At 35.3% G+C, this 15,656-nt stretch overlaps 1 protein-coding gene across 4 annotated transcripts in view; it reads left to right on the forward strand.

Moving 5' to 3' along the window:
- The window catches only part of mor (SWI/SNF- related protein mor), a 442,374-nt gene that overhangs the window by 290,417 nt on the left and 136,301 nt on the right, over positions 1–15,656 (forward strand). For all 4 annotated transcript variants that reach the window (XM_090398829.1, XM_090398819.1, XM_090398811.1 and 1 more), the window contains exons 16-17: positions 9,645–9,791; positions 9,893–10,100. In XM_090398829.1, coding sequence (XP_090254955.1) covers positions 9,645–9,791; positions 9,893–10,100 — 355 coding nt within the window. The remainder of the gene's footprint in view (positions 1–9,644; positions 9,792–9,892; positions 10,101–15,656) is intronic.

Raw genomic sequence — 15,656 nt, forward strand, 5'->3', positions numbered from 1 at the left:
AAGAAACTACTATAACTCAGAGGAAGAGCGATTCCAAATGGTAAAACTATCATCCACATATCTGTACAGTGTGTCTAGGTGAAATATCAAAAATACATTGTTCGAAGTTTTCCATGAAAAAAAGTAGCAATAGTGAGAGAAATAGGATTGCTCATGGCTGTTACTTTGATTTGTTGATATAATTTATTTTTAAAGGAGAAATAACTAGAATGTATTACAAAATCAAATACTTTAACAATATCTGAAGGAAATTCTTATTGAAGCAATTCAGTTGTGTTAGATAAAGAAATAATAGTAAACAAGTATACAACATTAACTAGGTGGACAACCAGTAAACCAGAATTATTTAATAATATTTTATTAATATTAATTTCTAGCATGCGGCAACAGTTTTTAATTGGTAATCCACTGACTATTATGCACTTTGTATTCCATTCCTTTGAACTTGTGTCTACACTGATGATGTACTCTTAATTTCAGTATGAAATATTTGTACCTTTATTTCATTAAAATTAATTACTGTGGTTAGCGTGCAATTTATTATTTATAGTTATGTCACAGTACCTTTTAAAGATGAGTTATAGACTGTATAGAATGTCCCACTCATAAGATTTCTAAATTCTTATGTAATTTACTTGTTACTTCAACTAGAAGATATGCTTCTTATATATATATATATATATCATCATCATCATCATCATCATCAAATTCCTGCCATGTACCCTCAAGGGGTGTACAGGATATCATAGTACCACATGAAAAAATTACATCATTACTAACTTCCTATCTACAATTTTCCTCCAAATCAGTCTGTTACTTGCCAAGACTCCAACATTATCAAATCTTATATTTCTATCGTCTAAGGCACTTTGTACCGTATCAATCCTCCTATATCTTGGTCTTCCTCTGGGTCATTTTCCTGCCAACCTGGCAGAGAACACTTGTTTTGCTAATCTTTCCTCACCCATTCTGTTTAATTGACCATACCAGCTGAGATTACCTCTGCTAACGCATTCCTGGATGCTGACAATGTCAAGTTTTCTTTCCTAGTACCCTCATTTTTAATATGATATTGCCATTGACCATCTGTTCACACCTCTAATCTTTCTCAGGACTCTCATATCTGCGTCTCTAGTCTTTGGTCAAGTGTTTTACTTCTGACCCAGCTCTCAGATCCATAAGTTAAAACTGGTTTCAACACTGTCTTATATAGAGCAAAATTTAGTGTTCTGACTAATTTCTCTCTTATTCATATGAATTTATTCAATTGACTTCCTACCATACCAGCTTTATTGATTCTTTGTCTATTTCCATATTTGATTTACCATCTTCATTAAAAATCGTGCCTAAGTAGCTGAGATGTTTTACTTGTTCCACAGGTTCTCCATTCACAACACAGTTGACATTTTCAACGATTCTGCCTATTTTCATTGTATTTGTTTTTTTATTGCTGACCTTCATACCATATCTATTACAGCAGTTATTCAATTTAGTCAGGGAATCTTGCAGACTTGTAGCGGATTTATTTAGAAGTATAACATCGTCTGCATAAAGCAAAGAGCTGACATTAACGTCTCCAATTTTGATATCATGTTTGATACCACTTTCCTTCATAATATGATCCATATAGATAATGAATAACAAAGGGGATAATGTACATCCTTGTCTCACACCAGATTTAACATTAAACCATCTTCCTGTACTTCCTTCAATTCTAACTGCTGACCTACAACTCAAATAAAGACTAAGTATCGCTTGATATAATGCCCCATTCACACCATATAACTGTAACGTATTGAATAGCTTCTATCTTGGCACCTTGTCATATGCTTTTTCCAGATCGACAAAACTTAAATAGAGATCTTTGTTACATTCCCATGATTTCTCAACTATTTATCGTAAAGTGAAGATCTGATCCTGACAGCCTCTGTTTGGCCTGAATCTAGCTTGTTCTTCACAGCTTTTCTTCCACAATTCTTCTCGACCGTTTCTCAATTATAGTTGCATAAATCTTACCTGGAACACTCAGTAGGGAAATACCTCTGTAATTCTCACATTCAATTTTATTTCTCTTTTTATGTATGGGTACTATGAGAGCTCTGCTCCAATCATTGGGAATTCGTCCCTCTGTCCAGGTCTTCTGAGCTATGTAGTGCAGCCACTTTAAGACTTTTATACCACCATACTTCAGCAGTTCTAGTCGAATTTCATCTACTTCTGCTGCCATTCCACATTTCAAGCCCTTGATGTACAGTGGCTTTTTCTACTTGAAGTATGGATATGTATTCCTGACTGTAAGCCTGTTGAGTGTTTTTTACCACTGTTCTATCAGCGCTTGTTTCATTTAGCAATTTTTGCAAAGTAATTACTGCATACTTTAAGGATATCTTTTTCTCCCATTTTCATATCACCTTTAGCATCTCTAATTCCTTTTACAGCACTGTTTCCTCCATTTCTAAGCTTCTTCAACAATCTCCAGAATATTTTGCCATCTTCATGATATTTATTTTCTATGCTCTTGCCAAAGCCTTCCCATTACTTTTGTTTAGGTAGTTTCACACAATGTTTAGCTTTCTTACATCTGTCTCCGTATTCTCTAAGAGCACAAGCTGACTTATTTGCCAAGAATATTTTATATGCTTTCTTTGTTTCCTTTGCCTCTTTAACTTCCTGTGTCCACCATGGAGTTCTGATTTTTCTTTCCTTGCAGACATCCTTACCACATGCCTCTCTGGCTGAATCATTCAGGTTTTCTTCAAGGCTTGCCATTGAATCTCCAGGATTTGGTTCCTGTTCTCGAACTCTTTCATTTTTTTTCCCAATAATCTTTGTGTATTTTAGTCTACAGTTCACATCTGAGAGCTGCTCGAACTTTTATTAACTTTAAAACTTTCTTACATGTTATTCTTTTCAGTGCGAAATTCAATTTTATTCTGCTCAAGACTAAATAGTGATCACTTCCAATTTCAAATCCTCTGTACATTCTGGTGTTCTGCATCAGGGAGAAAACATCACTATCAACAATAACATAGTCAATGAGACTTTTCTTATTCCTTGCCTCTTCTCTCCATGTGAATTTGTGCACATTTTTATGTTGGAACATGGTGTTGGTAATAACCAGTCCATCTCCCGAGCAGAAATCCAACAGGTATTTGCCATTATTATTAGCTTTGCTCTTTTCTTCAAATGTTTCCAAAATATTTTTGTATGTCTGACAATCATTTCCTACTCTGCTATTTAGATCCCCAACAAGGACCAACTTTTCCTTTTTTATTGTGTCAGTTGCTTTCTGTGAAGCCTGAAAAAATTCCTCCACTTGTACTTTAGTAGAATCTTCTGTGGGACCATAGGCACAAATAAGTCTCATCGTCCAGTTACCCATTCTGATATTTGCTCACATCACTCTACTTGAGATTGCCTGCCATTCAAGAAGATTAGCTTTATTTAGTGTTGAATACTATGGCCACTCCTTCTTTTCCTTAATTGTCAATGCCTGAATATAAGATTTTGTATTTATTGCCCAGAAAGATCTCACCAGTTTTTGTCTTTTTTGTTTCAGTCACCCTTATTATGTTAATCTGGTACTTATCTAATTCCTCCACTAGCTCCATTTTTTTGCCATTCAGGCTTCTTATGTTGATAGTACTGATCTTGAATTCTAGTGATGTTGAGTTGGGGGTGTGCTTTCAGATTTGTTCCAGTAGCTGTCTTTTTGCTGTTTGCCCTGGTTCCCTTGCGAAAATACGGGGGCCTTGTTTAACTGGGCAATGCCCCAACTGGCATGAAATTTTGTCATGTTGTACCTTCATTTTGTATTTTGGTTTAAGCCAAGAAGAATATAATTTGGTCGGCCTAAATTTCAAATTGCCTGCCCATCCTCGTTCGTTCAGTATTCAGGTAGATACCCAACGAGGTGCACCACGAGATGGTGAGGATTGGACATTAGGTCAGAATCCCTGGTCGGTTCTCCACATTCCTTTAAAGGCTATGTGGAGGTCTCCTCTCAGTTATACAGCTTTGTCACTACTTTTCTACGTAATTCCACCATTGTTCAGACTTTTCATAACGGGGCACCAAGAGTTGTATATCTTGTCTTAGAAGGTTGCTGCCTGTTATGCAAACTCATATTGACTGCTTCTTTGACCTTGCCGTCTTGAAACTGCCAGCCACCGAGGAAAGATTTCAGATGTTTGAACAGGTGAAAGTCGCTTGATGCAAGGTCAGGATTGTATGGAGGATGATGGAATTGTTCCTAGCCGAAGTTGGCAAGAAGTTGTTGTATTACGCTGGCTGTATGTGTGGGAGGGGGGGGGGAGAGGGTGTTATCATGAATCAAAACAACTCTCCTGGTAAGTATGCCACAATGTTTTTTCAGGATCACACAACTCAGTTTCTTAAGGGTTTGGTAGTACATACTCGTGTTGATTGTCGAGCCTTTACCCAAGAAGTCAACCAGCAAAATTCCTTGTCTGTTCACACGATTTTCTGAGTGGAAACCGTTATCTTCAGTTTCGTCTTGACTGGTGATGAGGTGTGCCTCCACTCCATGGACTGTTGTTTGGATTCAGGGGTTGCGTACAACACCCAAGTCTCATCCCTAGTGAAAAGTCTTCTTAGGAAAGCATCACCATCCTCATGGTAGCATGTTAAGAATTCGACTGCACTGTCCAGCCTATTCACTTTTTGTTGTTCTGTAAGCAACTTTGGCACCCAGCATGCACACAATTTCCAATAATTCAGTTTCTCCTACTCAATTTCATGAAGACATGAATGTGAAACCTCTGGAAATTGTAGAGAGAGAGAGTGATACCATACTGAATCCCCCTATTCCTTCAAATCTTCTCTTCAACTGAATGCACTAAATCGTCAGTCACTAAAGATGATCGCCCGCTCCGTTCATTATCGTGCACTTGTCCTTCATTCATTAAAAAGTCTTACCCATCTTCGTACCATTGAATCATTCATTGTGTGTTCTCCATAAACCTCAATAATTTTCTGATGAATTTCAGCTGCTTTAACGTTCCTTGCATTCAAGAAACAAATAACTGACCTAATAAAGGCTTGAAATGTGGAAAGGCAACAGGAATAGATGATATTCAACCAGAAATGCTTAAGTATGGTGGTATAAAAGTCTTAGTGGCTGTACTGCATAGTTCAGAAGGATGAATTCCCAATGATTGGAGTAGAGCTCTCATAGTACCCATATATAAAAAAAGGAAATAAAAATGCATGTGAGAATTACAGAGGTATTTCTCTGCTGAGTGTTCCTGGTAAGATTTATGCTAGTATACTTGAGAAATGGTTGAAAGAATTGTGGAAGAAAAGCTTGGTGAAGAACAAACTTGATTCAGGCCAAATAGAGGCTGTCAGGATCAGATCTTCACTTTACAACAAATAGTCAAAAAATCATGGGAATATAACAAAGATCCGTATTTAAGTTTTGTTGATCTGGAAAACGCATATCACACTGTTCAATACGCTACAGTTATATTGTGTCAATGGGGCATTATATCAAGCAATATTAGTCTTTATTCGAATTGTAAATCAGCAGTTAGGATTGAAGGAAGTACAGGAAGATGGTTTAATGTTAAATCTGGTGTGAGACAATGATGTACATTATCCCCTCTGTTATTCATTATCTATATGGATCATATTATGAAGGAAAGTGGTATTAAACCCTGATATCAAAATTGGAGATGTTAATATCAACTCTTTGCTTTATACAGATAATGTTATACTTATAGCAGAATTGTTGAAAATGTCAACTGCGTTGTAAATGGAGAACGTGTGGAACAAGTAAAATATTTCAGCTACTTAGGCACAATTTTTAGTGAAAATGGTAAATTAAATATTGAAATAGACAACAGAATCAACAAAGCTGGTATCGTAGGAAGTCAATTGAATAAATTCATATGGAATAAGAGAGAAATTAGTTGGAACACTAAATTAGCTGTATTCAAGACAGTGTTCAAACCAGTTCTAACTTATGGATCTGAGAATTGGGTCAGAAGTAAAGCACTTAACCAAAGACTAGAGACTGCAGATATGAAAGTTCTGTGAAAGATTAGAGGCATGAATAGATGGCATCAATGGCAATATCATATTAAAAACAAGGATATTAGGAAAGAACTTGACATTGTCAGCATCCAGGAATGCATTAGCAGAGGTGATCTCAGGGTATGGTCACTTAATCAGAATGGGTGAGGAAAGATTAGCAAAACAAGTGTTCTCTGCCAGGTTGGCAGGAAAACAACCCAGAGGAAGACCAAGATATAGATGGATTGATACTGTACAAAGTGCCTTAGACGATAGAAATATAAGATCTGATAATGTTGGAGTCTTGACAAGTAACAGACTGATTTGGAGGAAAATTGTAGATAGGAAGTTAGTAATGATGTAAATTTTTCATGTAGTACTATCATATCCTGTACACCCCTTGAGGGTACATGCAGGAATTTTATGATGATGATGAAAAAACACCTTAGGGAATAAGGTGGAAAATGTTTATTTTTATTGTTTTAATTGGAAAAAAAAACTTATGTTCCTGTTAGCATATTATTACTGAATCATAACAAAATCTTCAAGAATGCAATTGTTCGCCCATATCTAAGTGTATCAGCCAAATTTCTTCATTTACAATCATTTTTTTTTTTTACCTTTCTTACCACTTACCTCACATGATAGTGCGAGGAACAAAGAGCCATGGTGCCCACCTTAATAAGATATAGGACCTTCACTGCAGTGATTGCAGCAATCCTATGAGGCATACTTTCCAGAAACGTATAATAGTGATCAATAAGAATTTTTGACTTTTCTTCCTGTAGACATGTAATATCCCTTAACCTCACCTGACACTCGAATTCATCCCACAGATGTTCAGTAGGTTACATCATCATCATCCTTATTACACTGCTTTGTCTTTCTGAAACAGACAATGGTCAGAGCATAGAAGCACCACAAAAGTAGGAAGCATTGCATTATCCAGAATGTTCAGATACCTCTTGGAGTCCAACGTTCATATCACCACAGAGGTCTGAGGCCAAACCAGAAAAAAAAAGGAAAAATGCCCCCTCCTCGAATTTCATAGTTGGTGTTATGCCCTCTGGTAAGAAATGTTCACTGGGTATTCTGCTTGGAAGAGGGTGTGGCATGATTCATCACTCCATAACTAACCAACACTGCATGTTAGTTCTAGTAATGCCAGGTTTGAATATTGCAGTCCCACCATGGAATCCCATATTGCGAGCTTTGATTCTTAATGTTTTTGTGCAGCTTTCTGTTCCAGTTGATGCCTGAGATTCCACATGTCAGCCAACGAATTGTAGTTTAAATTTTATCCTTCGTAGCACTCTAAGCTCACGTTTAGTGGGTGTGCAGGTCATCCACTGAGGGTAGCACTTGCAGTTGACCCCCTTCACTTCCATGTCAGTATAGTATTACTGATTTTGATCTGGGATGGCCCAATTTGCTGAACAGATAGGCCTGCAACATGGCATCATGTTATAATGACTCTTTCAAGTTTTGTCAGTTCCCTTTTCACAACCATTTCACCCAGACAAAGTTGCGCTGACTTGGGAGCATCATATACCTACAATTTATACAGACTTCAAACATGTGATGACTCATTACATGGCATGATGCACGTTCCACCTTTGCTGGGGGGGGGGGGTCTGTTGACTTTCAATTTTCATGTAGCTCGTAATATTAGATAAACAGAAAATCATCCTCACAAAATTCTTGATATGTACCCTCATGGGTGCACAGGTTATTATAATTACAGTATATGAAAAGTTTGTGTTATTACTAACTTCCTATCAAGAGTTTTCCTCCAAATTAATCTGTTTTCTATCAGGACTCCAGTACTGTCAGATCGTATATTTTGGTCTTCTAAGTCACTTCTAACTGTATCAATCCATCTAGATCTTGCTCTACTTTTGGTTTTTTTTTCTTGTCATCCTGTCTTAGAAGCATTTCTTTCCTCTCAGATTTGTTTAAGTAACCATACTACCTGAGATTAGCTCTGCGTGCACACTTCCGAATGCTAACAGTTGTAAATTCCTTCCTAATCTTTCATTTTTGATATGATTCTGTCATTGATGCTATTTGTTCACTAGCTTAATCTTTTTCAGAACTCCAGCCTTTGATCGACTGTTTTAGTTCTAACCAAGTTTGCAGATTCATTAGTTATTAATTTGAACCTGTCTTGTATACAGCTATTTAGTGTTTTGACTAATTTCTAACATTCCAGCCTTCTAATTCTGTTGTTTATATTCATAATTAATTTTCCATCTTCACAAAAATTTGTGATTAAATATGGGCAACAAATAAAAAAACAGGAAGATAGGTTTTGTGTGGCCAAAAGGGCCTTGGAGAGAAGAATGCTCCACATAACAAAAAGGGGTAGAATAAGAAATACTAAAATTATGGAAATGATTGATATAAATGTGAAGTGCTGAAAACGGAAGTGTTGTAAAGCAGGGTTTCTCAAACTTTACCTATGACGGAACACTTCACAAATCCTGAAATTTTAACTCAACACCTTGGTTAGAGTCGAGTATAATTGGTCTCGTATTCAATGTAAAGCTAAGCACACACTATCACTGCAGCAGGCTGTATCGCATTGCAAAAATGCGACAGTGCATGCTACAGGAATTCCAAGCCGCAGCACATCACATTGACCTTTCTTGTGACCGAACGTTTCCTAGAATAGATACCGCCATACTTTACTCGTGCTCGGAGGTGTCAACAATTGTGACCAGCTGTCAGCCAGCAGCTGAGTCAAGACCAGTGCGTGCTGGCCTTAATAGCACAATCCACACACAAAGTGAGGAGCACCTGATTTTCAAACATTTTCAGAACACTTATTCACTTTCCACGGAACACTGGTATTCTGTGGAACATAGTTTGGGAAATGGAGATGGGCTAGCTATATTTGTAGACTGTTTAATTTTGTCAACCTTTCGTTTGGCACTAAGTAGATACGAAAAGAAGGAAAGGTTACCAAAGAACAAGATGGAAGGATGATTTACAAAGGATTTATCTGATCAACTGTCAGACTGTAAATGAAGTGAAAATTTTAGATTACCCTCCTGTATCCAAGTAAACTATCATTATAACTTCATTTTCACTGCAGATGACACTATGCAGGTTACCAAGAACCTGTTAAATTAAGTCCAAACGAAATCCTCTTAACATTAAATGTTGAATCATTATATATTTTTTTCACTTATAGTGGTTATTAATTATTAGATCGGCAAATGTATCCAAAACTGACATCGTGTTAGTCTACCTATATATAAATTTCAGGCAGAGAAATTCTTTAATAGAAATTATTGTTATGGACATGATTTTGATGCTCTATGAAATACTGTCAGGTTGTTAAATAGCTCTGCTTCACATTATGACAAATGTTCTAAATAGCATATCCATAATATCGAGTGTAATTTTTTGGATGAACTTTAATTTAATATTAATGAGCAATTTATTAAATAGAAATAACATTTAGAAATTCTTTGATTAGTGAAATTAATGTTTACAGGCTTTACGTTAACTTGCATAATATAACTGACATGGACTATAGTCATTGCAGATTATTGATATGAACCTTTGTAATCCATGAACATGCCTTTTTTTTTTTTTTGAAGCCATCAGCTGCTCAACAGATGTTGAACCTAGACAAAGGAAAGGAATCAGCTGAAAATAAGACAGAAGAGACAGGAACTAAACCAAATCTAAATGACAACTTTGGACTACGACTTGATCAATATTCTAAAAAGAATGCATATCTGAAAGTAAGTGACCATTTCATATTTTACATTTTGTTTAAAAACTTTACCATATTTTCTTTTTATAATAAATTTTGTTGTGAGTATTACACAATTATTTCTCATAGAATAAAGCTGCAGCCACAGTATCTAGGGAGTGGACAGAACAGGAAACTCTACTGTTACTTGAAGCTTTAGAGATGTATAAAGATGATTGGAATAAAGTATGTGAACATGTTGGCAGTCGTACACAAGATGAATGTATTCTCCATTTCTTAAGACTTCCAATTGAGGATCCATACTTGGATGATCCAGGGTCAGGAGGAGGAGCATTAGGTATATTTATTTATTTACTATTCTGAGAAAGTTACATATGTTAAGAGTATATATATATATATATATATATATCTTATAAGTATTTTATTTTACAAATACATTAAATTTCTTAAGTAAACTTATGTAATAGCAAGTAGTTCCTTCTTTTATCTTCAGAACAGCCTCAGTTGATCAGGATATAGATCCTGTGAGATGCCAAAAGTATTCCACAGTGAAGTTGTTTATGGACCTCATTTATCAATAAATGCAAATATTATATTCAGGCAATAACAATCAGGGAAAAAAAGTAGTAGCTATAGTATTCAACACTAAATATGAGGCTAATCATCTTGTATGGCAGCTAATATCAAGTAGAATGATGTGAGCAAATATTAGAACGGGGAACTGGACAACGAGACTTATTTGTGCCTAAGGTCCCACAGAAGATTCTACAAAGATTAGGCATGGAGGAATTTTTTGAGACTTTAGAGAAAGCAACTGACATAGTGAAAAAGGAAAAGTTGAGTAGGAAATGATTGTAAGTCATACAAAAATATTTTGGAAAAATTTGGAGAAAAGAGCAAAGTTAATAATAATGGCAAATACCTGTTGGATTTCTGCACAGGACATGGACTGGTTATTACTAACACAATTTTCCAACATAAAAATGTACACAAATTCACATGGAGAGAAGAGGCAAGGAATAAGAAAAGTCTCATTGACTATGTTATTATTGATAGTGAGGTTTCCTCTGGTGAGGACACCAGAGTGTACAGAGAATTTGAAATTGGAGGTGATCACCATTTAGTCTTGAGCAGGATAAAATTGAAATTGCATATCGAAAAGAAAAACATGTAAGAAAGTTTTAAAGCGAATTAAAGTTGAGCAGCTCTCAGATGTGAAATGTAGACTAAAATGCACAAAGATTATTAAAGAAAAAATGAAAGCGTTTGAGAACTGGAACCAAACCTTGGAGATTCAGTGGCAAGACTTGAAGAAAACACTGATTGATTCAGCGAGAGAGATATGTGGTGAGGTTGTCTGCAAAGATAGACAAATCAGAACTCCATGATTGACCCATGAAGTTAAAGAGGCAGTGAAGGAAAAGAAGACTGCATATCAAAAGGTCTTGTCAAATAGGTCAGTTTGTGCTCTTAGAGAATACAGAGACAAATGTGAGAAAGCTAAACATTGTGTAAAACTAGCTAAACAAAAGTCAAGGGAAGACTTTGGTAAGAACATAGAAAATAAATATCAAGAAGGTGGCAAGATATTCTGGAGGCTGTTGAAAAAGCTCAGAAATTCAGGAAAGAGTGCAGTAAAAGGAATTAGAGATGATAAAAGTCACATGAAAACTGGACAAAAAAGATATCTTTGATGTATGGAGTAATTACTTTGAAAAATTGCTAAATGAAACAATCATTGACAGCACTGTGGTAAAAAATGAATAATGAATGCACTTAACAGGCATTTAATCAGGAATACATATTCATACTTGAAGTAGAAAAAAGCCATCAAAAGCCTGAAATGTGGAAAGGCAGTTGGAATAGATGATATTTGATGAGAAATGCTCAAGTATGGATATATAAAAGTCTTGCAGTAGCAGAAGGTCTAGACAGATAGACAAATTCCATATGATTGGAGTAGAGCTCTCATAGTACCCATATGCAAAAAAGGGAAATAAAACTGAATGCGAGAATTACAGAGGTAATTCTCTACTGAATGTTCCTGGTAAGATTTATGCCATTATATTTGAGAAACAGTTGAGAAGAATTGTGGAAGGGAAACTTGGTGAGGAACAATCTGGATTCAATCTAAATACAGGCTGTCAAGGTCAGATTTTCACTTTAAGACAGTTAGAAATTGTGGGAATATAACAAAGATCTGTTATTTAGTTTTGTAGGTCTAGAAAAGGCATATGACAAGGTGCCAAGAGAAAAGCTATTCAAAACGCTAGGTCTACGTTGAGTCAATGGGCCATTATATCAAGCAATACTTCGTTTTGATTTGATTTGCAAATCAGCAGTTAGAATTGAAGGAAGTTCAGGAAGATGGTTTGATAATAAATCTGGTGTCAGACAAGGATGTACATCATCCCCACTATTATTCATTATCTATATGGATCACACTATGAAATGAAAGCAGTATTAAACCTGGTATCAAAATTGGAGATGTTAATCTCAAGAATTATAAACACATTAACAAAAGAATATTTTAATGTTTGCCAAATATTTCAGTCTGAAACTAACAAACTATCCTCAGTGGCTTGATAGGAACAGTTTTTACAAGGTGGAATACAAACAATTGATCATTCAAAAGTAGAACGAGCCGCGTGATGTTACATTTAATTTACATTTCATCAGTGATGAATAAATTATAGGTATTAATTCACATCATATAATAATCTTAATTTATAAATTCAATTAAAGATAATATTAGACTAATGTAAGAGTTAAAAGTCTCAATTTAAAAAAAAAAATTTTTTTTTTTTTTTAATGTATTAACTGGATTAAACTTTCCCATATTTTTGACAAGGATATACAACCATTTCAATTTAAGTTGGGTGTTGAAGTAAGGCCTCAGCACTATCTTTGAATAGGCGTTCGAATTTATAGTGACATCTGTGTAGAAGGCGAGTCTTGGACAGAGAATGTTGTGGCTTGTCTCTATCCCGTGCTGCGCCAATCCAGACTTATCGGATTTGTTGTGAAGAATGTATGGTTGACGTTCTTGTATTCTTTTTTCTATTGATTGCAGTTACAAGGAACTTGATATACACCAGGCAGAGACATAGTTGAGCACTCTTCTTTAGAAGAGGGGAAATAGGTAAATATTTTGTTAATAGGGATGTAAGTGGCTCTTAAATCATATTTCTTCAGAATTCTTGAAATTGGTTCTGAAATCCCAGAAATAAATGGAATTGGTACTCGGCGTATTGATTCTTTGCTGTTCTGGATTGGATTGTAGGAATCGAAAAGATGTTGTGTAGTTTTTTCGGAGAAGCCATTTAATTTCATGTGATGTTTGATAGTTGAAAGTTCTTTCTGTAATTCATGGGGAGTTGAGCAATTAGTTCTAGCTCGTTGAATTAAACATTTTGATTCCTGTTTTTTGATAAGGATGATGGGCAGATTGTTTGAGAATGTAATGTCTAGTAAAAGTGGGGTTTCTGTAAACTGTTGTTGTCAGTATATCTGAAGGTGAGTGGATGAGGAGGATGTCTAAAAAGTTATCCTTTTTAGACATCCTCTAAAACGTTGTTGTCTTTTTCAAACTCCATGGTAAACTTAATACGAGGATGTAAAGAATTGATTTTGGCTAAAAAGGAAGGTGAGGAATCTCTGTTGTGAGGCCACACTGAAAAGATGTCGTCTATATATTTCACCCAAAAGGTTGGTTGAGGGAATATAGATGAAAACAGGACGTCTTCTAGATGTTCCAAATAAAAGTTGGCTAAATTAGAATTTGTTTTGACACAAGAAATATCCAGAGTGCATCACCAAGTTGAATAATTTTACGATATCTTGTGGGAAGATGTCAGCAAGTAATTGTAAAGTCTCTTTGAGAGGTACATTATTATATACAGATTCTACATCGAAGCTCACCATAAGATCAGTAGGTTGTAATGAGATATTTTTTAATTTATTTAAGAAATCCGAAGAGTTTTTCAAAAAAAAAGTGCGATTTGCCTATATGTGATTTCAATAATTTTGCTAAATATTTGGCTATGCGATAAGTAGGTTAACAATACAGTCAACTATAGGATGGAGAGGAATTCTGTCTTGTGAATTATTGATAGACCATGAAATCTTGGAGGTCTTGCAAAATGTGGTTTTTAACCTTTCTATTGTGTCTGCATCTGAACTTATCACCTCATCTAGAAGGGAATTTAATTTCTTCAATTGCCTGTTAGTGGGTTCGTGATTAAGTTCTTGGTATGTTGAGTGATCTAGAAGTAAAAGAGAAAATTTCGATACAAAATTAATAACGGAAAAAACTCGCGTACAAAGATTATTTAATAGTATAATTTTCGCCTGTATGTCACAGGCATCTTCAGTACATTAAGCTCAAATTAAACAATAACTGACAATTGCAAAAAGCACCACCTAAGTAGCTGGTGTAAGATAACTAAAAAGGTCAATAAATTCCCTAAATAAATAAATAATAAATAAAAAGTTAGGAAAGATTAGCTGATTTGTAAAGTATTATCTCCCATAAAGGAGATAGACGTAAGCCGTCGGATCTGTATAAGTTAGGAGAATGAAGTAGAGTTTCACATGTTTCTTTATAAAAGCATTCCACGAGAAACTGACTTTTGTGAAGAACTCTTGTCTTTCTCCAATGAACTCTGTGTCTAGTGAAGATGGCATGTTCTGCAAATCCCGACTTTTCAGGTTTAAAGTATTCAATATAAGATTGGTGTTCTTCTAGCCAAATAGAGGCAGATCTTCCTGTTTGTCCGAAATAAGATAATCCACAAGAGCACAGAATCTGGTAGACACCTGGATGATTAAGATGTGGAAGCTTGTCCTTAGGAGAAGTGAGAAAGGTGGAGATTTTTCTAAATGGTTGAAAGGCAACAAAAATATTCAGTGGTTTTCAAACTTTTGCTATACGTTCACTGATGCCTTGTACATAAGGGATAGTAATGTGTTATTTCTTCTGTGTTTGAAGAGGAAGACATATTAAAGCTACTCGAAGTTCTTTTAATGAAGCAATTCTTATAACCATTAGATAGAAAGGAATGTAGAAGGCATCAGTAAATGTATCTCAGATCCATAAGTTAAAACTGGTTTGAACACTATCTTGTATACAGCTAATTTAGTGTTCCGACTAATTTCTCTCTTATTCCATATGAATTTATTCAATTGACTTCCCACCATACCAGCTTTGCTGATTCTGTTATCTATTTCTATATTTAATTTGCCATCTTCAGTAAAAATCCTGCCTAAGTAGCTGAAATGTTTTACTTGTTCCACAGGTTCTCCATTCACAACATAGTTGACATTTTCAATGATTCTGCCTATTTTCATTGTCTTTGTCTTTTTATTGCTGACCTTCATACCATATCTATTACAACAGTTATTCAATTTACTTAGAGAATCTTGCAGACTTGTAGTGGATTTATTTAGAAGTATAACATCATCTGCATAAAGCAAAGAGCTGACATTAACACCTCCAATTTTGATATCATGTTTAATACCACTTTCCTTCATAATGTGATCTATATAGATAATGAATAACAAAGGGGATAATGTACATCCTTGTCTCACACCAGATTTAACATTAAACCATCTTCCTGTACTTCCTTCAATTCTAACTGCTGATTTACAACTCAAATAAAGACTAAGTATTGCTTGATATAATGCCCCAATGATACCATATAACTGTAGCGTATTGAATAGCTTCTCTCTTGGCACCTTGTCATATGCCTTTTCCAAATCAACAAAACTTAAATACAGATCTTTGTTATATCCCCATGCTTTCTCGACTATTTGTCATAAAGTGAAGATCTGATCCTGACAGCCTCTATTTGGCCTGAATCCAGCTTGTTCTTCACCAAGCTTTTCTTCCACA

Source organism: Typopeltis vanoorti, chromosome 1, assembly GCF_054136105.1.
Source record: "Typopeltis vanoorti isolate ZY-2024b chromosome 1, IOZ_Tvanoo_1.0, whole genome shotgun sequence".
In the NCBI taxonomy this organism is placed as follows: Eukaryota; Metazoa; Arthropoda; class Arachnida; order Uropygi; family Thelyphonidae; genus Typopeltis; species Typopeltis vanoorti.